Source organism: Oncorhynchus mykiss, chromosome 13, assembly GCF_013265735.2.
Source record: "Oncorhynchus mykiss isolate Arlee chromosome 13, USDA_OmykA_1.1, whole genome shotgun sequence".
Lineage (NCBI taxonomy): Eukaryota > Metazoa > Chordata > Actinopteri > Salmoniformes > Salmonidae > Oncorhynchus > Oncorhynchus mykiss.
In genome coordinates this window covers 62540054-62567052 of record NC_048577.1, presented here as the reverse complement: position 1 = coordinate 62567052, position 26999 = coordinate 62540054, and the positions used below count along the sequence as shown (strand labels likewise).

The following is a 26999-nucleotide window of genomic DNA, read 5'->3' as shown; positions in this document are numbered from 1 at the left end:
TCTATCTAAACTTTTATTTGTATCGTCTGTCCAATGTCTGAAGATACCATACAGTCCCAATGACACAAGGAGTCATATGCATGCAAAAACTTCAGTTGCTTCTCCACAGTCTCATGTGGACCTAGCACGAGTCGTCCAATTTCATTCTACTTTTCTGCTAGTATTACATAAAGAGACACTTACTAATACAGAATTGATACCATGTACATTACAGGAGAATTTCATATTTTTTACGTGGATATACAAGTTTGGAGTTATATGATACAGTATCCCTGTTCTGTCGGCAAATGATTGATAAGTTATTATAGCAGTACAACATTGTGTTCAGTTTTTACTGAAGTAATACAACTGTAATTGTAGATGAAGCTCTTGTAGAGGACAGGTCATGGTGAAGCAGAGCACCGGTAACCAACAAGCTACTCTGACAGGCTGGGTTCAAACCCAGGTGTCCAATGCACCACAAGACTATGTTAGCCCGCTAAACTAAAACCTTGGCAATAGCTTGGGGAGCTAATACAAGTCTTCAGTGGAGATTATGGCATGCTACAATATGGGTCTGATCTGTTTTGTGAAGTAACTACGTGTACTGTAAAGTGAACAGAAAACTGTGCCAAACATATTCCCTTTACCCCAATCACAATTCGAGAATATTCACACACAAAAAAGTTTGTGTTTTTTTTACAAAGAACACATGTAATTTGCAAAAAGGTATAACGAATCTCCCAATTTCTCTACTGAAATATGTTCTTACACAGAGGCATTACACCAAGAGACAAAACAACCAAAGCAAAATATTATAATTATACCAGAACTAAACAAATATAAAATACGTACATAACATAAAAATGGAAGATTCAATGACCTTGTTTTCAGACTGTACTGTGTGGCATGTGCAGTGTAGGTATATAAACATAGCAGCCAGGTTTACAGTCTCCGTTGCAGAGAAATCAACAAAGGGTTTTGTCCATAGTAAGACCTTAGATAAGCCAGTTAATATTATAATAGGAATGATGAAGCACTTCTAGTTATACGACACTGCACCTATTTTTTTTTAGACCACTCCTGTCTAGTACATTAAAATTAACATAATATTTATCCCACCGAAGAATATACACCAAGAATAATATTATCAGACTTATGAAGCAAGGAAGAAAGAATCTGAGCAGCGGAGGCTGGTGGGAGGAGCTATAGGAGGATGGGCTCATTGTAATGGCTGGAATGGAATAAATGGAACGGTATCAAACCAGATGTTTGACTCATTCAATTTATTCCATTTCAGCTATTATAATGAGCCCATCCTCCTATAGCTCCTCCCACTAGCCTCCACTGCATCTGAGTCATGTTTAATTTGGCCAATGACATTACAAAACTGAAGCCCTGGTTTCGACCTAAACTACTTCAGGGCTACGTTCAGGAGGCTAGTGTTGAATGTTGTAGGCAAAGGTTGAATGTTGCAGATAGAAATGCCATGAATAGAGCTTACATGATTCCTTCCTTTATGTCAGAGAAACATATTTGTTCTTCATGTATTTAAACATACGATCTGAACGTTCTACAATATTGTGCCCAGCTGAACATTCCCCAGGCTTTAGGATGGTATTGTTTAGGAATAATGTTCTATTTAGAAACACGACCACATCGGCCAACAACACTTTGATATCACCCTTTTGGGTTTCAATAACACCTTTGGTTCCAGTTTAAAAACGAGCGACAAATGAACGGCACAATATCAATTAATACTTGAAGCTCTATATTTGATTTGTAGTTTATTTTTATTGCACTTGTACAAGAAGTGACCAGTAAGCGCTTTTAGAGCGGTGAGGGGGTCAGAAAGTGCTGTTTTCTCCAGATTGTTGCTCTCTTGCATACGGACTATTTCCTGCAACCTGTCACCTGACCTCTCTATGTGACATCACAACTGGACAAGTCAATATGGGTCTTGTAATTCATTGATATTAACTACTTCACTGATTCATTTAATCATAATTATTTGGATTTGTAGCTTTGTGTACTTTTGCTTTTCCATGTATTAATTGCAGACATCTTTAGTCACTCTGAACAGTAGGTGGATGGCCTGAAGAGTTTAGGGGTCTTCAATATCCAGGAACTCCTTCTTGGGTGGTGCTATCCCCCTGTACCAGGCACAGGACCCATCGCTCCTATTGATACAGGCAAAGTGTTGGGCCTGGGGACCGCTGTGGCTCTTTTCCATCACCCAGTCCGTCCACAGACACTCCTCTGGGGCGCTGATCGTACAGGGGATGGAAGTGCAGCGGATGATCTGTGGATCGGAGCAGAAAGAGAGAAAGACCAAGATCACCGACTGATCATTACCCCAATTCTATAGCGTTTGCCAATGTGACCAGAGTAATCTTTTTAAGAAAATGTGCTGTGTAAATATTGAACAAAACTGGTGTACTGTAATATTCCTATAATTCCCATCAAACACACCCACACACACCTTGCACTTGCAGCCACTCTCATAGCGTTGAGTCAAACTCTTCTTTTGTGTGGCACTCATGGCCTCCCAAGACTCAATAAAGTCACACAGTGTTACATGCATGGTTCCATCAGTCTCCAGCTTGCCTGCAGACAGAGGAGATAGTGAGTCTATGTCCCATAGAGAAAACATACTGATACAGACAGGAACACTGGAACTCTTCGAGTGGGTAACACTTTATAATAACTTGAATAAGCATTCATAAACTATTTATAACTAGTGTACATAAATACTTCAAATCAATTCATATTTCAATATTTATAAACATTTATAAGAATTATAAAATGGTTAATTCATAAGCATGTATAACATTTGTCATGATTCATTTAGAAATCTGCAGTTCCAACAATAACAAAGCAGACACCCCGCCACGGTTTTGGTAAAAAGCTGAGGGATGGGGCTGAAGAAACGTACCCTCAAATTCATAGACAGAGCTATGGATGCAAACACTGACCATGCATGTGATTAAAATGAAAACAAGCTTGTATTTTGGGTTCTGATGGGGTACAACAGTTGAACTAAAGACATTACTAATATACAAGCTATATTCTTCAAGAATCAATGGGTATACATCATTAATTTAAAAACAAACCTTTATTTAAAAAAAAGTTATTATAAATGAAAACCTGAAGTTGTACCAAAATGTATTGTTCTAAAGCACTTGTTTTCTCATACAGCATGCAGTCAGTAGGATGGTCAGTAGGATGGTCAGTGGGATGGTCAGTGGGATGGTCAGTGGGATGGTCAGTAGGATGGTCAGTGGGATGGTCAGTGGGATGGTCAGTAGGATGGTCAGTGGGATGGTCAGTAGGATGGTCAGTAGGATGGTCAGTGGGATGGTCAGTGGGATGGTCAGTGGGATGGTCAGTAGGATGGTCAGTGGGATGGTCAGTGGGATGGTCAGTAGGGTGGTCAGTAGGATGGTCAGTGGGATGGTCAGTAGGGTGGTCAGTGGGATGGTCAGTGGGATGGTCAGTGGGATGGTCAGTAGGATGGTCAGTGGGATGGTCAGTAGGATGGTCAGTAGGATGGTCAGTGGGATGGTCAGTAGAATGGTCAGGTAGAATGGTCAGTGGGATGGTCAGTAGGATGGTCAGTAGAATGGTCAGTAGGATGGTCAGTAGAATGGTCAGTGGGATGGTCAGTGGGATGCAGTCACTGGGATGGTCAGTAGGATGGTCAGTGGGATGGTCAGTGGGATGCAGTCAGTGGGATGGTCAGTGGGATGGTCAGTGGGATGGTCAGTAGGATGGTCAGTAGGATGGTCAGTAGAATGGTCAGTGGGATGGTCAGTGGGATGCAGTCACTGGGATGGTCAGTAGGATGGTCAGTAGGATGGTCAGTGGGATGCAGTCAGTGGGATGGTCAGTGGGATGGTCAGTGGGATGGTCAGTAGGATGGTCAGTGGGATGGTCAGTGGGATGGTCAGTAGGATGGTCAGTAGGATGGTCAGTGGGATGGTCAGTGGGATGGTCAGTAGGGTGGTCAGTGGGATGGTCAGTAGGGTGGTCAGTAGGATGGTCAGTGGGATGGTCAGTGGGATGGTCAGTAGGATGGTCAGTAGGATGGTCAGTAGGATGGTCAGTGGGATGGTCAGTAGGATGGTCAGTGGGATGGTCAGTGGGATGGTCAGTAGGGTGGTCAGTGGGATGGTCAGTGGGATGGTCAGTACGATGGTCAGTGGGATGGTCAGTGGGATGCAGTCAGTGGGATGCTCAGTAGGATGGTCAGTGGGATGGTCAGTAGGATGGTCAGTAGGATGGTCAGTAGGATGGTCAGTAGGATGGTCAGTGGGATGGTCAGTGGGATGGTCAGTAGGATGGTCAGTGGGATGGTCAGTAGGATGGTCAGTAGGATGGTCAGTGGGATGGTCAATAGGATGGTCAGTGGGATGGTCAGTGGGATGCAGTCAGTAGGATGGTCAGTGGGATGGTCAGTGGGATGGTCAATAGGATGGTCAGTAGGATGGTCAGTGGGATGGTCAGTAGGATGGTCAGTAAGATGGTCAGTGGGATGGTCAGTGGGATGCAGTCAGTAGGATGGTCAGTAGGATGCAGTCAGTGGGATGGTCAGTAGGATGGTCAGGAGGATGGTCAGTGGGATGCAGTCAGTAGGATGGTCAGTAGGATGCAATCAGTGGGATGGTCAGTAGGATGGTCAGTAGGATGGTCAGTGGGATGCAGTCAGTAGGATGGTCAGTAGGATGCAATCAGTGGGATGGTCAGTGGGATGGTCAATAGGATGGTCAGTGGGATGCAGTCAGTAGGATGGTCATAATGCTGTAAGCATTTCTTGGTAGTTGAACCAGTGCTGGCAATAGATCTTGGTAACATAGTGAGAACCGCACCTGTGAAGAGATACTCCTTGTTGCCGTTGGTTTCCAGAGTAACGCCACAAACGGCTGAGGAGGGTGCAGTGAAGATGGCGTCGATATCCCGGTCAGGACCTTTAAACATCTGTCCAATCACAAGGAGAGGAAGAGAAGGATCTATCAAACATGTCCATATGCAGGTCTGAACTTCGCTGACTGCAGAAAGCACTTAATAAAAAGTCTGATCATACCTTGATCTGTTTGATGTCGTACTTGATCCTCTTGATGGTGTTGCCATAGACGTCATTACCAGCCTCAACCACTTTCTTTCCAACCACCTTGGCCCTGATCACTAGAAGAGCGGAAGAGAGGGAGACATGTTTTAACTCTACTGAAATAATCTATTTCCGTTTTACTGGTCAGTCAGACACTGACGGTTTAAGGGCGTTATGGGATGGAAGAGAACAACAGTAAAATGCTTTATAGACCCACGTTTTTACCGTCTGTTCAGACTGTGCATAAGTTTAGACTGTTTGGGTGTAACATATTGGCTAGGTTTGCTCCAAAACAGATGAAAGTCCGTTTTCCCTCCTGGTCCTAGATTCCTCGCTCTGGTCGTTTGCTTCTCCTTTAACAACATTCCTGGTTTAACTATGTTGTCCTGCCTTTAATTCAACACTCCTGGTTTAACTATGTTGTCCTGCCTTTAATTCAACACTCCTGGTTTAACTATGCTGCCCTGTCTTTAATTCAATACTCCTGGTTTAACTATGTTGCCCTGTCTTTAATTCAACACTCCTGGTTTAACTATGTTGCCCTGTCTAATTCAATACTCCTGGTTTAACTATGTTGTCCTGCCTTTAATTCAACACTCCTGGTTTAACTATGCTGCCCTGTCTTTAATTCAATACTCCTGGTTTAACTATGTTGCCCTGTCTTTAATTCAATACTCCTGGTTTAACTATGTTGCCCTGTCTTTAATTCAACACTCCTGGTTTAACTATGTTGTCCTGCCTTTAATTCAATACTCCTGGTTTAACTATGTTGCCCTGCCTTTAATTCAACACGCCTGGTTTAACTATGTTGCCCTGTCTTTAATTCAACACTCCTGGTTTAACTATGTTGCCCTGTCTTTAATTCAACACTCCTGGTTTAACTATGTTGCCCTGTCTTTAATTCAACACTCCTGGTTTAACTATGTTGCCCTGTCTTTAATTCAACACGCCTGGTTTAACTATGCTGCCCTGTCTTTAATTCAACACTCCTGGTTTAACTATGTTGCCCTGTCTTTAATTCAACACTCCTGGTTTAACTATGTTGTAATGTCTTTAATTCAACACTCCTGGTTTAACTATGCTGCCCTGTCTTTAATTCAATACTCCTGGTTTAACTATGTTGCCCTGTCTTTAATTCAACACTCCTGGTTTAACTATGTTGCCCTGTCTAATTCAATACTCCTGGTTTAACTATGTTGTCCTGCCTTTAATTCAACACTCCTGGTTTAACTATGCTGCCCTGTCTTTAATTCAATACTCCTGGTTTAACTATGTTGCCCTGTCTTTAATTCAATACTCCTGGTTTAACTATGTTGCCCTGTCTTTAATTCAACACTCCTGGTTTAACTATGTTGCCCTGTCTTTAATTCAACACTCCTGGTTTAACTATGTTGTCCTGCCTTTAATTCAACACTCCTGGTTTAACTATGTTGTCCTGCCTTTAATTCAATACTCCTGGTTTAACTATGTTGCCCTGCCTTTAATTCAACACGCCTGGTTTAACTATGTTGCCCTGTCTTTAATTCAACACTCCTGGTTTAACTATGTTGCCCTGTCTTTAATTCAACACTCCTGGTTTAACTATGTTGCCCTGTCTTTAATTCAACACTCCTGGTTTAACTATGTTGCCCTGTCTTTAATTCAACACGCCTGGTTTAACTATGCTGCCCTGTCTTTAATTCAACACTCCTGGTTTAACTATGTTGCCCTGTCTTTAATTCAACACTCCTGGTTTAACTATGCTGCCCTGTCTTTAATTCAACACACCTGGTTTAACTATGTTGCCCTGTCTTTAATTCAACACTCCTGGTTTAACTATGCTGCCCTGTCTTTAATTCAACACACCTGGTTTAACTATGTTGTCCTGTCTTTAATTCAACACTCCTGGTTTAACTATGCTGCCCTGCCTTTAATTCAACACTCCTGGTTTAACTATGTTGCCCTGTCTTTAATTTAACACTCCTGGTTTAACTATGTTGTCCTGTCTAATTCAACACTCCTGGTTTAACTATGTTGCCCTGTCTTTAATTCAACACTCCTGGTTTAACTATGTTGTCCTGTCTAATTCAACACGCCTGGTTTAACTATGCTGCCCTGTCTTTAATTCAATACTCCTGGTTTAACTATGTTGCCCTGTCTTTAATTCAACACTCCTGGTTTAACTATGCTGCCCTGTCTTTAATTCAACACTCCTGGTTTAACTATGTTCCCCTGTCTTTAATTCAACACTCCTGGTTTAACTATGTTGCCCTGTCTTTAATTCAACACTCCTGGTTTAACTATGTTGTCCTGTCTTTAATTCAACACTCCTGGTTTAACTATGTTGTCCTGTCTAATTCAACACTCCTGGTTTAACTATGTTGTCCTGTCTTTAATTCAACACTCCTGGTTTAACTATGTTGCCCTGTCTTTAATTCAATACTCCTGGTTTAACTATGTTGCCCTGTCTTTAATTCAACACTCCTGGTTTAACTATGTTGCCCTGTCTTTAATTCAACACTCCTGGTTTAACTATGCTGCCCTGCCTTTAATTCAACACTCCTGGTTTAACTATGTTGCCCTGTCTTTAATTCAATACTCCTGGTTTAACTATGTTGCCCTGTCTTTAATTCAACACTCCTGGTTTAACTATGTTGCCCTGTCTTTAATTCAACACTCCTGGTTTAACTATGCTGCCCTGTCTTTAATTCAACACGCCTGGTTTAACTATGCTGCCCTGTCTTTAATTCAACACTCCTGGTTTAACTATGCTGCCCTGTCTTTAATTCAACACGCCTGGTTTAACTATGCTGCCCTGTCTTTAATTCAACACTCCTGGTTTAACTATGCTGCCCTGTCTTTAATTCAACACTCCTGGTTTAACTATGCTGCCCTGTCTTTAATTCAACACTCCTGGTTTAACTATGTTGCCCTGTCTGGTCTGCAGATGGTTCAGGTGCCAACCAGGTGCTGGTAGGAAGACTGAGACACACTCCTGGTTTAACTATGTTGCCCTGTCTGGTCTGCAGATGGTTCAGGTGCCAACCAGGTGCTGGTAGGAAGACTGAGACACACTCCTGGTTTAACTATGTTGCCCTGTCTGGTCTGCAGATGGTTCAGGTGCCAACCAGGTGCTGGTAGGAAGACTGAGACACACTCCTGGTTTAACTATGTTGCCCTGTCTGGTCTGCAGATGGTTCAGGTGCCAACCAGGTGCTGGTAGGAAGACTGAGACACACTCCTGGTTTAACTATGTTGCCCTGTCTGGTCTGCAGATGGTTCAGGTGCCAACCAGGTGCTGGTAGGAAGACTGAGACACACTCCTGGTTTAACTATGTTGCCCTGTCTGGTCTGCAGATGGTTCAGGTGCCAACCAGGTGCTGGTAGGAAGACTGAGACACACTCCTGGTTTAACTATGTTGCCCTGTCTGGTCTGCAGATGGTTCAGGTGCCAACCAGGTGCTGGTAGGAAGACTGAGGCACATGAGTGTTTCATCAGCTGTAATCTGAGAGAGGAATGTGCCTGGCCTGCTCTGAGGAAGCTAGTCAGCAATCTTTTGGAAAATTTAACCAGAATGCACACATGCGCACAGGAAATCAGTCACACACTGGACGTTGTCACACACTGTCGGGCCCAGGCCCCTCCTCCCGAGCCCTCCGCCCATCAGTCTGGGTAGAAGGTGCTGACAGCGACACAAACCAGCCTCTTTTCTTCTTTCTCCTCATTTCACTCTGATTCAGGAGATTCTTACAGGATTTGTTGTTGGACAAGGAAGGAAGAAATAGGCAGAAAGGTTGGAGTGGAAAAACATGGTCCTTGCCAAACAGATGAACTTCCTCTGTAACGATGTTAAGTTCCCTCTATTCCACAACTGTCTGTCATCATTAGGACCAGTACACCACAGAGATGTACTTGTTGCTTTATCACTGGAATTACAGTTTGTTTTTGTTTTGCAGACATCCTGATCCAATGAAATTACAGGAGACTGGGTTTTTTCTAATAGCTGTACCAGCTACTTAAAGGGGACACTACACTCCGTTGTCAGAGTTTGCCAGAGGTTTACAGACCTTAAGATGGCTCCACATCCCCTACAATCGGTTCGGCAGAGCCAACTATGCCTCAACCAAAAATGAATTGAAAAGATAAGCACCACAAATACAGAAATTATATGGTGCTCATCTTTTCCATTCATTAGGGATTGTGGCATGTAGCTGTATCTACACAATACATAGCCTGGGATGTGTATTTATGGATCTACACAATATATAGCCTGGGATGTGTATTTGTGGGTCTACACAATATATAGCCTGGGATGTGTATTTATGGATCTACACAATATATAGCCTGGGATGTGTATTTATGGATCGACACAATATATAGCCTGGGATGTGTATTTATGGATCTACACAATATATAGCCTGGGAGGTGTATTTATGCATCTGCACAATACATAGTCTGGGATGTGTATTTATGGATCTACACAATACATAGCCTGGGATGTGTATTTATGGATCTACACAATACATAGCCTGGGATGTGTATTTATGGATCTACACAATATATAGCCTGGGACGTGTATTTGTGGATCTACACAATACATAGCCTGGGACGTGTATTTGTGGGTCTACACAATATATAGCCTGGGATGTGTATTTATGGATCTACACATTATATAGCCTTGGATGTGTATTTATGGATCGACACAATATATAGCCTGGGATGTGTATTTATGGATCTACACATTATATAGCCTGGGAGGTGGACTTTCCTCAACACAAGATCCCTTTTGAGATAAAAAATAAATAGATCTGACAAACTTAGACTTTAGAGTGTAATATCCCTTTAATATGAACATCTCTTCTATTGGTTTTTAAAACCAGAACTGTACCACTGCCTAGCAACAAACAAAGGGCAGTGTGGAAAACGCTGCTATGAATGAAAGATGAGGTTCACCTCAGTGCAGTCCAGCCCTAGCTGCATTCAGCTGTGAATCAGACTGGAGACTAATGTCAAACAGATGTTTACTTTGAGTTCAGTCGTCCAATTCCCCAAGGTGGCGACCGCAGGTACGGCTAAGAACAGTCTTTTAGGGAATTTATACTTTGTCTAAGAAGTATGAAGCATGTGCCTTAATTGGATTACAATACGGCCCGAGAAAAACATTTCCTTTTAAGGTTTTACAGAGTCAAACTGTTGACAGGGAGAACGGAGAGGGAGGGACAAAAGACAACGAGAGAGAGAGAGAGAATACTAGGAGATAGGATGTTGAGAGTGATGGAGGAATGTAGAATATCTCCAGGCAGGGAAACAGAGTTAAGGAGTGGCAGGAATAGCAATCATTCTGCAGTTGTGGAATCATCCTCATCACCATTTCATGTGTTTAGAAAGAGACAGGCCAGCAATAGCAATACCATATGCTAGCAGTGACATTCAGAGAGAGAGGAGAGAGACAGGGGGAGAGATAGACAGGGGGAGAGAGAGACATGGGGAGAGAGAGACATGGGGAGAGAGAGACAGGGGAAGAGAGAGAGAGCGCGCAAGAGAGAAGCCAACAGGATCGACAGAGAGGGAGAAGTCAACTAAGATCAAGTTCATAGTCAGGAAAAAGCACTAAACTCTACCCAAGCTGCATGGTTTGCTGTGTGCATCAGAACAGCTCTGAGAGGGCAGCCCTCGCAGTCATTCAGACACTAACCACTGGGAACACACTGTTTGAATCAACATGGTTTCCTCATCCTTTCAAATTAAATGACATTGAACCAACGTGGAATAGAGATTGAATTGACGTCTGGGCCCAGTGGGTAAGGTCTACACACAGTCTCACTATAGTCTACACACAGTCTCACTATAGTCTACACACAGTCTCACTATAGTCTACACACAGTCTCACTATAGTCTACACACAGTCTCACTATAGTCTACACACAGTCTCACTATAGTCTACACACAGTCTCACTATAGTCTACACACAGTCTCACTATAGTCTACACACAGTCTCACTATAGTCTACACACAGTCTCACTATAGTCTACACACAGTCTCACTATAGTCTACACACAGTCTCACTATAGTCTACACACAGTAGTGGAACAAGTACCAAATTGTCATACTTGAGTAAAAGTAAAGATACCTTAAAAGAAAATGACTCAAGTAAAAGTGAAAGTCACCCAGTAAAACACTACTTGAGTAAAAAGTACATTATTTTCTTTAGGAATGTAGTGAAATAAAAGTAAAAGTAGTCAAAAATATAAATAGTAAAGTAAAGTACAGAAAACTACATAAGTATTACTTTAAAGTATTTTTACTTATGTACTTTACACAACAGTCTCACTATAGTCTACAAACAGTCTCACTATAGTCTACAAACAGTCTCACTATAGTCTACAAACAGTCTCACTATAGTCTACACACAGTCTCACTATAGTCTACACACAGTCTCACTATAGTCTACACGCAGTCTCACTATAGTCTACAAACAGTCTCACTATAGTCTACACACAGTCTCACTATAGTCTACACACAGTCTCACTATAGTCTACACACAGTCTCACTATAGTCTACACACAGTAGTGGAACAAGTACCAAATTGTCATACTTGAGTAAAAGTAAAGATACCTTAAAAGAAAATGACTCAAGTAAAAGTGAAAGTCACCCAGTAAAACACTACTTGAGTAAAAAGTACATTATTTTCTTTAGGAATGTAGTGAAATAAAAGTAAAAGTAGTCAAAAATATAAATAGTAAAGTAAAGTACAGAAAACTACATAAGTATTACTTTAAAGTATTTTTACTTATGTACTTTACACAACAGTCTCACTATAGTCTACAAACAGTCTCACTATAGTCTACAAACAGTCTCACTATAGTCTACAAACAGTCTCACTATAGTCTACACACAGTCTCACTATAGTCTACACACAGTCTCACTATAGTCTACACGCAGTCTCACTATAGTCTACAAACAGTCTCACTATAGTCTACACACAGTCTCACTATAGTCTACACACAGTCTCACTATAGTCTACACACAGTCTCACTATAGTCTACACACAGTCTCACTATAGTCTACAAACAGTCTCAGACGGAAGCACAGAGCACCTTTTCTCTGAGGCCACACACACACACACACACACACACACACACACACACACACACACACACACACACACACACACACACACACACACACACACACACACACACACACACACACACACACACACACACACACACAACACCAAACATGCCCAGGGGACCCCACAGTACTGCACTGAGTGATCCTTGCAGAATGATCCTCACGCACACACACTCCCTCTTTCCCTCTGTGTTCCACACTCTGCCATTCTGAAACACACAGCTGCTAGTGTTACAGCCCCATGGACAACCAGTGTAGGGAAACCCTCCTGCTCCTCCAGGGGGATTGGTGGTCATCCCCTTGACCGGAGTGTGCAGAAACAATCCTCACTGGCTGAGCAGGAATCAGACACCGGACACTTCTGATTCCCTCCGATGGTAAAGAAAGTCAGGTGGAATGTTCCAAAGGCACCAAGCAAGGATATATATCGACTGACTGGACTGTGGAGTGACACAATTGTGCTGCGTCACTTGGATTGGTGGACAATGCTGTCGGTCTGAAATGTACTGTGAAACTAGTCTGCTCTTGGAAATGAGAGCTGGGTTCTGTGTACATGGCTAATACAGTACTCTCCTCATGTAATATCATTTTGTCATTTGGTATTTCCTTTTGAAAATACACTAACCTGATTGGATCGTGACGTGTAATGTCCCTCTCCATTGATCCTGCGCAGATCATGAGTCCTACCATTTACACATTTCAACTCCTAACACCATCCGATTTTCCAATCACCAAACCTACGAAGAATTGACTGAGAAAGTCCAGAAACAAACTAATACATGTAATCTTCCTCAGGTTTAAATCCAAATGGTTTAACCTCTAGCTGCCACATGTATGTCTAATAGTGGGGATAAAAACACACGTCCTGTCTGAATGACCGGATGGTTACCAGCAGCCATCCATCCGATTCATTACACTATAGAGCTGCTGGAACAGTGGGGCTGCTTTTGGACGTCTTACTGTGGTTGTATGTGCCCCTTTAGGGCCATTTGAGGCTGTGTTTGGTTGACACACTATATCAGTGTAATTGGATGGGAGATGTGATGCATGTTACAGTCTGCTCTCATTGGCCCTGTGCCATAACAACAGTGTACACTGTGTAGTCAACAAACACCATGCTCTGCCTGGCCCCCAAGGTGAGCCGAAATGAGGTACCACCATGCTGGAAGGGGGGGGGGGGGGGGTACAGGCAGCACAGTATGGATGGACACTGAAAAGGGCACTCAAAAAATAGGACTTAAACAAGGCCTTGATAAAGCCTGTTGACAGATGTTCAAGGAGGGTAGATTTACCAGGAAGTGGCTCATCATAAACCAACTCCTTGTTCACTCTGACTGTCCCCCCTAAACTGAGTTAAAGGGTAACACTTTACAATACTGTTACGGGTTTATAAAGGATTTATAATCATATTAATTGTTGACAGTCAATTAAACATTTTACAAGTCATTAAAAAGTTAGAACTCCTTGATTAAAATTGTGAGACAATCATTCAAAAAAAGCAACACAAAGGGAACACTCAATTATGGGTCTGGAAAAATCTGACATTTGTTTTAAGATTCCAGTTACCCATTCAGTGTTACATTGTAAAACAGCATTTCCAAAACTCTTTCCATTTCAAGTTCATTTGTAATCTATGGGAAGGCTAAACTACTCATCCTAGTAACTTTCCCAGACTACTATGCAACTCCACCCTGCAGAGGTGCAACCTGGGAGAGTCCACTGAATGATGATTATGACTAACATGGAGTGTGTGGTGTGTGTTCATTTCTAACCAGAGTTGCACACCAGTTGATTTGCGCTCGGTCTCAAGATAAAATCATTGTAGGAAATGACAATGTTGCCTGAAAACAGTTGACCACAGATAAAATCATTATAGGAAATGCCAATGTTTACTAGAAACAAGATAACCAAAGGCTGTGAAAAGACAAGAATAATTATCTGGCAGGCTGCAACAAGATCAGGAGTGGTTGTGGAACAGAGTGTACTTTCTTTCACAAGCAACAAACAGACTAGTTGGGATACTTGCTTGGTCATCAGCAAACATTTTAGAACAATATGCAGATGGGAAAATGTCCATGCTTGTCATTTAATTGTAGAGGAGGAGAAGGGTTCTGGTTCAGCCAGCGGCCGACAACTCCTGCTCTCTATTCCTGCTCTCTATTCCTGCCCTCTATTCCTGCCCTCTATTCCTGCTCTCTATTCCTGCTCTCTATTCCTGCCCTCTATTCCTGCCCTCTATTCCTGCTCTCTATTCCTGCTCTCTATTCCTGCTCTCTATTCCTGCCCTCTATTCCCGCCCTCTATTCCCGCCCTCTATTCCTGCTCTCTATTCCTGCTCTCTATTCCTGCCCTCTATTCCTGCCCTCTATTCCTGCTCTCTATTCCTGCTCTCTATTCCTGCCCTCTATTCCTGCTCTCTATTCCTGCTCTCTATTCCTGCTCTCTATTCCTGCTCTCTATTCCTGCCCTCTATTCCCGCCCTCTATTCCCGCCCTCTATTCCTGCTCTCTATTCCTGCTCTCTATTCCTGCCCTCTATTCCTGCCCTCTATTCCTGCCCTCTATTCCTGCCCTCTATTCCTGCCCTCTATTCCTGCTCTCTATTCCTGCTCTCTATTCCTGCCCTCTAAAGACTAACAAGACAGGCACTTCAGTGGGATCCACAGGGTTGGACATCGAGGAAGACATTGAGAAGAACCAATGAAGAAGGGATGAAGAGGGTAGGAACTAGGATTCACCTGGAATGAAGTTAAGGAAACTGATCTGAACTGGGTTTGCTGGAGATACACTGTTGAGGCTCTTTGCTCCACTAGGAGCTAAAATGATTAGGTCAAATCAAAAGAAAGACAGTAAATTACCATTTAGCAGATGCTAAATCCTCATTCCATATACAGTATACCATTTAGCAGACTCTTTTATCCAATCTAATCCTCATTCCATATACAGTATACCATTTAGCAGACTCTTTTACCCAATCTAATCCTCATTCCATATACAATATACCATTTAGCAGACTATTTTATCCAATCTAATCCTCATTCCATATACAGTATACCATTTAGCAGACTCTTTTACCCAATCTAATCCTCATTCCATATACAGTATACCATTTAGCAGACTATTTTATCCAATCTAAACCTCATTCCATATACAGTATACCATTTAGCAGACTCTTTTATCCAATCTAAACCTCATTCCATATACAGTATACCATTTAGCAGATGCTTTTATCCAAAGCGACTCAGTCATGTACCCATACATGTATTACGTATGGGTTGTTCTGATAATCGAACCCACTATCCTGATGTTGCAATCGCCATGCTCTACCAACTGAGCTTGCTCCCTCCGCAGCAATGCCAAATTCATCAATCCACTCAAACCAAACAATTAGCTCTCACGTCAAGTGTTCCCCATTGTGTCCCTCAATCATTTTGGAGAATCTACTAGGAATGAAATCTAATGGTTGTCCATAAACTCAACAGGAACTGTCCTCAGGGAATTGTGTGTTGCATGTCATCACACCTCTTCACTAACTGAAATATAAAACCATAAATCTGGTTTATGGTACATTTCTCTGAAACGTCACGTATAGCTGCTCATGTTGTAGTGCTGCCAAAGACCCTCAACCGTCCTGTCTTATCATACTGCACAGGACAGACTGCATCAGTCCTCATCCGTCCTGTCTTACCATACTGCACAGGACAGACTGCATCAGTCCTCATCCGTCCTGTCTTATCATACTGCACAGGACAGACTGCATCAGTCCTCATCCGTCCTGTCTTATCATACTGCACAGGACAGACTGCATCAGTCCTCATCCGTCCTGTCTTACCATACTGCACAGGACAGACTGCATCAGACCTCAACCGTCCTGTCTTACCATACTACACAGGACAGACTGCATCAGACCTCATCCGTCCTGTCTTATCATACTGCACAGGACAGACTGCATCAGACCTCAACCGTCCTGTCTTATCATACTGCACAGGACAGACTGCATCAGTCCTCATCCGTCCTGTCTTATCATACTGCACAGGACAGACTGCATCAGTCCTCATCCGTCCTGTCTTACCATACTGCACAGGACAGACTGCATCAGACCTCAACCGTCCTGTCTTACCATACTGCACAGGACAGACTGCATCAGTCCTCATCCGTCCTGTCTTACCATACTACACAGGACAGACTGTATCAGTCCTCATCCGTCCTGTCTTACCATACTACACAGGACAGACTGCATCGACCTCATCCGTCCTGTCTTACCATACTGCACAGGACAGACTGTTTCAGTCCTCATCCGTCCTGTCTTACCATACTACACAGGACAGACTGCATCAGTCCTCATCCGTCCTGTCTTACCATACTACACAGGACAGACTGTATCAGTCCTCATCCGTCCTGTCTTACCATACTACACAGGACAGACTGTATCAGTCCTCATCCGTCCTGTCTTACCATACTACACAGGACAGACTGTATCAGTCCTCATCCGTCCTGTCTTACCATACTACACAGGACAGACTGTATCAGTCCTCATCCGTCCTGTCTTACCATACTACACAGGACAGACTGTATCAGTGCTTGAAGTAGAATGAAAAGGTGCCGGTCCGCTTTAATTTTCACAATGCCGGTATTCATGTTTTACAGCGACTAACCTAGAGGTGTCGATACTCAGGCAGTTCAATTCTGGTAAAGTGCTGGTAAGCCTGATGAACACTGGCCCAATTCAAGCACTCGTCTGCGTTAGCTATCCGCTCAAGACTTCAAAAGCATGGAAATATCATCTCACTTAGTAGAATGAACAACCGTTAGCCAACCTATCCACGTGATAAACAAACAGCCCAGCCAAACCCTGAGTACATAAGGAGCTGTTGTGATGTCAAAGCTGGCGCAGATTTTTGCTTTGGACAGAAAAGGATGTGGTTTTAATGGTATCGTCTGTTGACACAGCTTGCAGCAGGGCCTGTCTTCAGAGCAGAAACCAGTCAGCCTACTTTTTTCAGATCCCAAAAGGTTTGCATTCCTTTTCCCAAAATGTCTCCATAGGTACACATCCCTCCAACTAGAAGCAATACGAGGCAGTGGACTGCTTGGTCAAATGCATGACTGACATAACATCTGATCGTCGAGCGGCATCGAAGGGCTCCGTAACCAGTCAGTCCTGACGGGAGGATTTCAATTAATGTGGATGGAAATGGATTTGTTTCTGGTCAATCCCTTCTCATCATTGAATAAACTGTCTGGAGATGCCAATTAGAAGAAGACTTCCAGTATATTCAGTACATGGTGTTGTTATCGCAGTAGTCCACAAGGCGCGAACAGGATATCAAGGTCATACGCTTCAGTACATGGTGTTGTTATCGCAGTAGTCCAGGAGCGAACAGGATATCAAGGTCATACGCTTCAGTACATGGTGTTATCGCAGTAGTCAAGGAGCGAACAGGATATCAAGGTCATACGCTTCAGTACATGGTGTTGTTATCGCACTAGTCCAGGAGCGAACAGGATATCAAGGTCATACGCTTCAGTACATGGTGTTATCGCAGTAGTCAAGGCGCGAACAGGATATCAAGGTCATACGCTTCAGTACATGGTGTTGTTATCGCAGTAGTCCAGGAGCGAACAGGATATCAAGGTCATACGCTTCAGTACATGGTGTTATCGCAGTAGTCCAGGAGCGAACAGGATATCAAGGTCATACGCTTCAGTACATGGTGTTATCGCAGTAGTCAAGGAGCGAACAGGATATCAAGGTCATACGCTTCAGTACATGGTGTTGTTATCGCAGTAGTCCACAAGGAGCGAACAGGATATCAAGGTCATACGCTTCAGTACATGGTGTTGTTATCGCAGTAGTCCAGGAGCTAACAGGATATCAAGGTCATACGCTTCAGTACATGGTGTTGTTATCGCAGTAGTCCAGGAGCTAACAGGATATCAAGGTCATACGCTTCAGTACATGTCAGACAGACAAGGAAATACCCCACCCCTGGGATTGACTGTACACCTCTGCCTAAAGACAACGCAAGGTACCAAGTGGCCTTGGGGGTCTAGCTACAGAACACACACCTACCAGTGTCAGCATGGGTGCAAATGTCACCTGCTGCCTGTGACATTAGTGATGGGCGGGGTCGATACAGTTACATACCGGGATACCATTTTTTTATGATATATCGCGTCGTTTTGACTATATCGCAATATTATTTTTGCGCTAGTTGGCTGTACTTGCACCAAAACACCAGTGTTTTCAGCACTTTTATTTCCATGACTGATCAAACCTCGTTTTCTCACGGCTCTCTCTTGTCCCTCTGCAGAAGACAAATGGTGAGCAATATTTTTGGAGCATCAAAACACAATAAAATCACAGTATCGAATTGCAATGCATACAGAATTGTGAAAATCGCAAAACATATGGTATCGGCACCTAAGTATGGTGATAATATTGTATCACGACGTCCCTGGCAATTCCCAGCCCTGTGCGACACACTCGCTTCCCATCTTTCCTGTCCTCTGTCCAATAGAAGACAAATACTGAAGCTCCTTTAAAGAAAGTGACCGAAGCTGCCGTCCCTCCTCTTGCCTGCCACCCCACCACACCAACCTACAATGGACCACACGGAAACTAGGTTGACAGAGTGTCATTCATGCCAGTCACCTCTACTGAGAGGGCAGGAGGTCCCAACTTGAACCTCTTGCGTTAAGAAATGCGATGTATCCTGAAGACAGGGACCAGCACCAAACTAGTACACCAGGCCAAATGAGGTCAACTCTGAAGCAGGCCAAGGATTTACTTCATCAGAATGGTTTGTGTATAAAAATACCCCTTCATCATAGCTTAGCCCGTTAATGGCATCGGGAAAATTACAAAGAATATTGTCTGGTTTTCACTGGTGAACATCGACCAAAGAATTTCCAGAGATTAAAAGTCCTTCCAGAGGTTATGGGTTTACACAGCTGGATTTTAAAAGGCAGTGTGTGCCAGAGACTTTCTCAACAGGTTCAGATGCTTGGTCGTGCTCTTCATTGGCCCTCGATTTCCTCATTTCCATCAGACGGGATGACAAGGCCATTGCAATGTCACCACGTTGCCAACTTCAAGGCATCGTTGTGCAATAGCAAAGCAAACAGTGTCCAGTGTTCACATACTAGAAACCCATTCTGACCATGGTTTGTGCATTTCACAGCATAGTTGGGGTCAATTCGGTTTCAATCCAGTCAATTCATGAAGTAAACTAAAAGTACTAATCTTCCTCAAATTGGAATTTCAGTTTACTTTTTGATTTGACTGAATGGAAATAGGATTGACTCCAACCCTGATTCACAGCCTTTTAGAGTCAATGAAATGAAAGTGCAATGAAAAGACCGTTGACCTTAAACCTAAACCTTATTCTGCTGCACTAATCTCATAAACAGGATTGTGTTTCTACATCAAACGAGCAAAAGGACAACATAGGAATAAAGTGGGACTCCCAATCCCTATGGGACTCCCAATCACGACTGGATGTGATACAGCCTGGATTTGAACCAGAGACTGTAATGATGCCTCTTGCACTGAGATGTAGTGCCTTAGACCACTAGATTTGGGAGCCTAGGGGCTACAGTCCATTACAGATTACAAAGGAAGACCCAGGAGTGATCTGCCCAACTATGCCTCTCTACCAGACTAACTCAACGCATCTAACACATGCTTCGACAATAACCACACCATGCCATGCGTGAGGGCCCAGAGGACTGGGGGATCTCGCTCTCCGAGGTCGACTTGAATAAGGTCTTTAATCAAAATATATTTCATATTTGAGATTCTTCAAAGTAGCCAGCTTTGCACACTTTATGCTGCTACTACTCTGTTTATCATACATCCTGATGCCTAGTCACCTGACCCCTATACATATCTACCTCTATCCCTCCAGTATCCCTGCACATTGGACGTATGGTATTGGAACTGACTCTGTATATACTGTACTGCAGCTTCTTACTTTCTCATGTTCATCTTATTTCAGTGTGTTTCTGTTCTACCCTGTTATTTTTAGTACTACCTTGATACTGAATACTGCATTGTTGGGTTTAGAGCTCGCAAGAAAGGCATTTCACTGTCCTTGTGCACATGCTATTAAAACGTGAAACTCTACGAGCTCTGGTGCCATTGCAACCTACAGCAGAGAAACGGTGGAATAAGTAGAATAAGTAAACTGCTGTATATATACACCACAGGCTGAGCCAGCTCACAACCATGAAGAAAGTCCCTAAAAAAACAGTATATAAACATCAAGACAAGCCGGTCACTGTTTAGAGATTCTCGTTAGCATAAGTTAGTTATGTAAAGACAAGTAACCCAAACAGGCAGTGGTCTGTACCTGATCAAATCAGAAGAGAAAGAGGCCCAGAAACAGATCCTCGTCAGGGGAAACCAAAGGTTTGGCCTAATATGACTAAATCAAATACAATTTGATCAAATACTATTTTATTGGTCGCAGACACATGTTTAGCAGATGTTATTGCGGGTGTACTGAAATGCTTGTGTTCCCAGCTCCAACCGTGCAATAATATCTAACAATTCACAACAATATACACATATCTAAAGGTAAAAGGAATATTAGGATGAGCAATGTGTGAGTGGAATTGATTAAAATACAGTAGAAGTAGTGGGATTCCCTGGTTCTTTAAAGAACATATACAGTCATTAGCCTTCAGGCCGGACGTGGTGCTGTAGTACATTCTTAGAAAAAGAAAAGTGCTATCTAGAACCTAAAAGGGTTCTTCGGCTGTCCCCATAGGAGAACCCTTTGAAGAACCCCTTTTGGTTCCAGGTAGAACCTTTTTGGGTTCCAAATAGAACCCTTCCCACAGAGAGTTTTACATGGAACCCAAAAGGGTTCAACCTGGAACCAAAAAGGGTTCCCCTATGTGGACAACCGAAGAAACCTTTTGGAACCTTTTCTCTAAGAGGGCACTGGGTCGTGTTCACAAGTCATGAAACTGAAGAAACCTTTTGGAACCTTTTCTCTAAGAGGGCACTGGGTCGTGTTCACAAGTCATGAAACTGAAGAAACCTTTTGGAACCTTTTCTCTAAGAGGGCACTGGGTCGTGTTCACAAGTCATGAAACTGAAGAAACCTTTTGGAACCTTTTCTCTAAGAGGGCACTGGGTCGTGTTCACAAGTCATGAAACTGAAGAAACCTTTTGGAACCTTTTCTCTAAGAGGGCACTGGGTCGTGTTCACAAGTCATGAAACTGAAGAAACCTTTTGGAACCTTTTCTCTAAGAGGGCACTGGGTCGTGTCCACAAGTCATGAAACTGAAGAAACCTTTTGGAACCTTTTCTCTAAGAGGGCACTGGGTCGTGTTCACAAGTCATGAAACTGAAGAAACCTTTTGGAACCTTTTCTCTAAGAGGGCACTGGGTCGTGTTCACAAGTCATGAAACTGAAGAAACCTTTTGGAACCTTTTCTCTAAGAGGGCACTGGGTCGTGTCCACAAGTCATGAAACTGAAGAAACCTTTTGGAACCTTTTCTCTAAGAGGGCACTGGGTCGTGTCCACAAGTCATGAAACTGAAGAAACCTTTTGGAACCTTTTCTCTAAGAGGGCACTGGGTCGTGTTCACAAGTCATGAAACTGAAGAAACCTTTTGGAACCTTTTCTCTAAGAGGGCACTGGGTCGTGTTCACAAGTCATGAAACTGAAGAAACCTTTTGGAACCTTTTCTCTAAGAGGGCACTGGGTCGTGTCCACAAGTCATGAAACTGAAGAAACCTTTTGGAACCTTTTCTCTAAGAGGGCACTGGGTCGTGTTCACAAGTCATGAAACTGAAGAAACCTTTTGGAACCTTTTCTCTAAGAGGGCACTGGGTCGTGTTCACAAGTCATGAAACTGAAGAAACCTTTTGGAACCTTTTCTCTAAGAGGGCACTGGGTCGTGTCCACAAGTCATGAAACTGAAGAAACCTTTTGGAACCTTTTCTCTAAGAGGGCACTGGGTCGTGTTCACAAGTCATGAAACTGAAGAAACCTTTTGGAACTTTTTCTCTAAGAGGGCACTGGGTCGTGTCCACAAGTCATGAAACTGAAGAAAATTGTCTGAAACGGGGAGGAAGGTCTACTACCTAAACTTGTCAAATAAGAACCACTCATTTTCTTTTTCCGTTGCACAACGTTTCGCTACGGTGGCCTAATGAACGTGAGCGACCCTGCCTGGACCTCACACCAAAGCCCATGTTTCCCAGATTCCATTTGCCACGCAGGCTAGCAGTAGTAACTATACAGTAGTAATAGTGGCTGCAGTGGAAGGCATCTATCATCTGTAGTTGTTGTTCTGGTGGTTTAGGCTGGACCAGGGTAGAACCCGTCCAGGGTTCTAGAGTTCTTAATTCCACTCTTTTACCTTTAGATCTGTGTGTATTGTTGTGAATTGTTAGATATTATTGCACTGTTGGAGCTGGGAACACAAGCATTTCGCTACACCCGCAATAACATCTGCAAAACATGTGTATGCTACCAATAAAATGTGATTTGATTTGATAGAGTAGAAGGTCCCAGAATAACAGTTCTCAGTCACAACACAGTGGATTGTGCTACTCGACTCTTAACATCTTGCCTGTTCATGGTACACTTTGATGACCAATACAAGGATCTGGCCAGAGAACCATCCATAGTAGAGCTCACAACAAACAGTATTTACCCACAATGCAGTACACAAGCTTTGTTTATTCGTATCTGCCTGTATGGATGTTAACATCACAACAGCAATGACAGCACCTTTGAAAGAACAGATGACTTTAAATGGATACATTTCAATCATATTTTGACCTTGTTAAATCCACTATGAGCCAGGCATTGGTCAGTCACATTCCACAGAATTAACAACTATCCTGTGTTTATTTCACAAGGACAGACGCTGGAATATTCTTAGCTGATTGTGTTTGAGAATATCTCCCTTCATGTGACCCCAAGGTGATTTAAATGATCTGGAGAAGAACATGGGTCTGAGTGTCTGGTACAGTAGCTGCTGCTATAAGACTACTCTATAGAGGGCACAGTGTCTGGTACAGTAGCTGCTGCTATAAGACTACTCTATAGAGGGTACAGTGTCTGGTACAGTAGCTGCTGCTATAAGACTACTCTATAGAGGGTACAGTGTCTGGTACAGTAGCTGCTGCTATAAGACTACTCTGTAGAGGGCACAGTGTCTGGTACAGTAGCTGCTGATATAAGACTACTCTATAGAGGGTACAGTAGCTGCTGCTATAAGACTACTCTATAGAGGGTACAGTAGCTGCTGATATAAGACTACTCTGTAGAGGGCACAGTGTCTGGTACAGTAGCTGCTGATATAAGACTACTCTGTAGAGGGCACAGTGTCTGGTACAGTAGCTGCTGATATAAGACTACTCTATAGAGGGCACAGTGTCTGGTACAGTAGCTGCTGATATAAGACTACTCTGTAGAGGGCACAGTGTCTGGTACAGTAGCTGCTGCTATAAGACTACTCTATAGAGGGCACAGTGTCTGGTACAGTAGCTGCTGATATAAGACTACTCTATAGAGGGTACAGTAGCTGCTGATATAAGACTACTCTATAGAGGGTACAGTAGCTGCTGATATAAGACTACTCTATAGAGGGTACAGTAGCTGCTGCTATAAGACTACTCTATAGAGGGTACAGTAGCTGCTGATATAAGACTACTCTATAGAGGGTACAGTAGCTGCTGATATAAGACTACTCTATAGAGGGTACAGTAGCTGCTGATATAAGACTACTCTATAGAGGGTACAGTAGCTGCTGATATAAGACTACTCTATAGAGGGTACAGTAGCTGCTGATATAAGACTACTCTATAGAGGGTACAGTAGCTGCTGATATAAGACTACTCTAGAGCATCAGTGGGACAGGAATAAGAAAAAGGAGAGAGGGGGGGGGGGTTGATGGGTTCTCTCTGTAAAATGTAAAGTATGTGAAGTATTGGATAATTTCATGTTGAATTGAACATTTGTTTTGAAGCAACGTGCTGTGTGTGTACGTGTGTGTGGTGTGAGAGAGAGGTCCACCCATCACCATTCCCTCTTGTATTCTCAGTATGTTGCAAATAAAGCAGGCCATCCATCTTAAATAGTGAAACAAATGAACTGTCAAAGATAATTGATATAACCTACCACTATTATTTGATTTTCATAATAGTCTACACCAAGAAGTCTACACTACAACTGAGTGCCTTGGGCTCAATGTAGGAAAATGTGAATTTTACATTTTGGTGTATATCATTTAGCTTTTGGACAAATAACAATTAATCTGAAGGCATACTGTAGGCCTATAGCAACATAGAACACTTGGTGTAGAAAACCTACAGGAGGGCAGCTATCCAGGAACAGGGTTTGAGAACCCTGGCTGTAGCCCGTTTTACTGTTGCCTACTTAATTATACAAATAATTGTGTGAGAATACGTAAATATAGGCCTAATGATCATGGCATGAAAATTATACAAAGTTACAACGACCACAGACAATTCAGTATGATGCGCAAAAATGTGTAGTAGCCTATCTTGATACAGTGTAGTAGCATATCTATCAACATGTGAAGAGAAACAAATGTTGCCAAAATTGCTTACCGACGTCTGCATTGCAAAAAGCCTGTTGAGGATGCGCAGGGGAGCAACTGCAAGCTTCTGCGATGTCTTCCACCCGCCAGAGGAACAGAACGACCAGAGTAATGAAACAATTGCTTATGGACCAAGTCATTTTGGAAACGAATTATTCTACTGTCGACTGTATAGAAAAATCTATCAATCTATCGCGTGGAGGGAAAATGTTTACCCCACGGCAGCTAAAGAACAGAAACACAAATATATATTCAGTCCCAAGCTTTTCAGGTCGTGAAGTCGATTGTTTCGCCAAATATCACAAAAGGATCGCACTAATGAAAGTGTGACATGTAAACTACACTAGAACATTGCCCTTTCCCTTCTAGACTGTTCCAGACTGACAGACACCTAGAGATCTGTTTTCCTTGCCTTTTATGGTGGGCTGTGAGCTCCTCCCCCAGTCAGGACCAAACCAGTGGCAGGCAGGCTGAGCATTCTATAAAACAGCAGATTAATGTTGAATGAGCTCTAGTAACAATGAGGTTGCTTTTCATCAACAGGCTAGGCTTACATAATGTGTCTAAGAGTCTAGCCGACATTATGTATATCTTTATATGTAGGCTATGAAGTCTCAGTTTCCATACCTTATGTATCCTCATGGCATTATCTAAATATGTGACTTGAGTAAAGGTTGGATTTAGGCCTAGGCTACTCCTAAATAACAAGTCACTAATTCCAAACATGTACTATCTGATGTCTACAACCTTTTAAAATAGCGCCTGCTCTTGTCATGTGATTTTCTATAAGCATTTATCCACAACCGATGGCCAACTTTGCTGTACTTTTTCCCAAGTTCAAATATCTCTCAGTGTGCTTCCACAGCCCTGTGTTGTTACTGTATAGTGAGTAACAACACAGCCCTGTATAGTGAATGTAATGTGGACATTGTGTGTCTGGGAGCAATTTCAGTAGCTAATAGGAAACCCAAGACATCACAGTACACAAGGAAATACCAGTACACAGAGAGAAAGAGAGAGATATTTATCTTGATTTATTTTCCCTTTTGTACTATTTGTACTATTTGCAGATCATTATAAAACTGTACATAGCCATAATATGACATTTGAAATGTGTCTATTCCTTTGAAACTTGTGAGTGTCATGTTTACTGTTAATGTTTGACTGATTATTTCACATTTGTTTATTATCTATGGCACTTGCTATGACAATGTAAACATATGTTTCCCATGCCCATAAAGCCCTTTGAATTTAATTTAATTAAGAAATAAAGATAGAGAGAGAGAGACAGAGAGAGAGAGAGAGAGACAGAGAGAGACAGAGAGAGAGAGAGAGACACAGAGAGAGAGAGAGAGAGACAGAGAGAGAGAGAGAGAGAGAGAGAGAGAGAGAGAATAGAGGCGTAGGGGGAGGAGGGATGACATCATCCCATTAAACGTAATAGATTCAATCTGGTGGCGATTCCCCTAACGTAAGCTACCCAAACCCCTGCTTCTTTCCCTGCTCCCTGGCTTCCTGCTGAATGAAACATAATGCTATAGTCAGATATATTCAGGCATTTAGCATCCCCCTACTCCCATGCACAACAATGGAAAAACTTATTCACCACTGGCTGCTTGTAACACCAGCTCAGGAAGTTGAGGGGACTTGGAGAATTGGGGTTTGTGGCCTCCAGACCCTGTTTTGTGCTGTTTCTGGCCTGGGAGTGGTGTGTGTGTGTGTGTGTGTGTGTGTGTGTGTGTGTGTGGATAACATGGAGATAATGGTGTGTTGTAATAGGGGAAAGGAGGAATAAGGAAGAGAGGAGAGTTGTGGTTGGAGCGTGAGTCACTCACATCTCACTCTCCATCTCTCTCTCTCTCTCTCTCTCTGACATCATCTTTGGCGCCCATCCGCTGTTCCTCTGGGTTCCATATTTCCACTCTTTTGCGCATTGAATATTTTTGCTTGGTTGCTTTTCCACAGCTCTGTGCTGCCTGCCGGCTACCCCATGCCCATATAAAAAAGAGAAAGAGAGAGAGGACAGCTCCCAGCCTCTTAAATTAACTGTCTTCCAGTCAGTTGCCACTACACACTTGCTTCACAGCCGAGTCCAAATATGTGTCTGTACTGCCTTGCCATTGCCAACTCTGACAGTACACACAGATCTGGGATCAAGGCTAAAGGCCTCACCCATGAGATCGAGAATATATGTGGTACTTCAGTAG

At 42.9% G+C, this 26999-nt stretch overlaps 1 protein-coding gene across 1 annotated transcript; it reads right to left on the bottom strand.

Moving 5' to 3' along the window:
• Positions 1-25230, bottom strand: LOC110538848 (metalloproteinase inhibitor 2). Its single transcript, XM_036941839.1, has 5 exons — positions 24803-25230; positions 5063-5163; positions 4848-4956; positions 2462-2586; positions 1-2281 (listed from the first exon to the last, which is right to left on the bottom strand). Exons 1-5 carry the CDS (start codon positions 24930-24932, stop codon positions 2084-2086), a joined length of 663 nt encoding a protein of 220 aa, XP_036797734.1. The 5' UTR covers positions 24933-25230; the 3' UTR covers positions 1-2083.
• Between the last annotated feature and the right edge of the window lie 1769 nt (positions 25231-26999).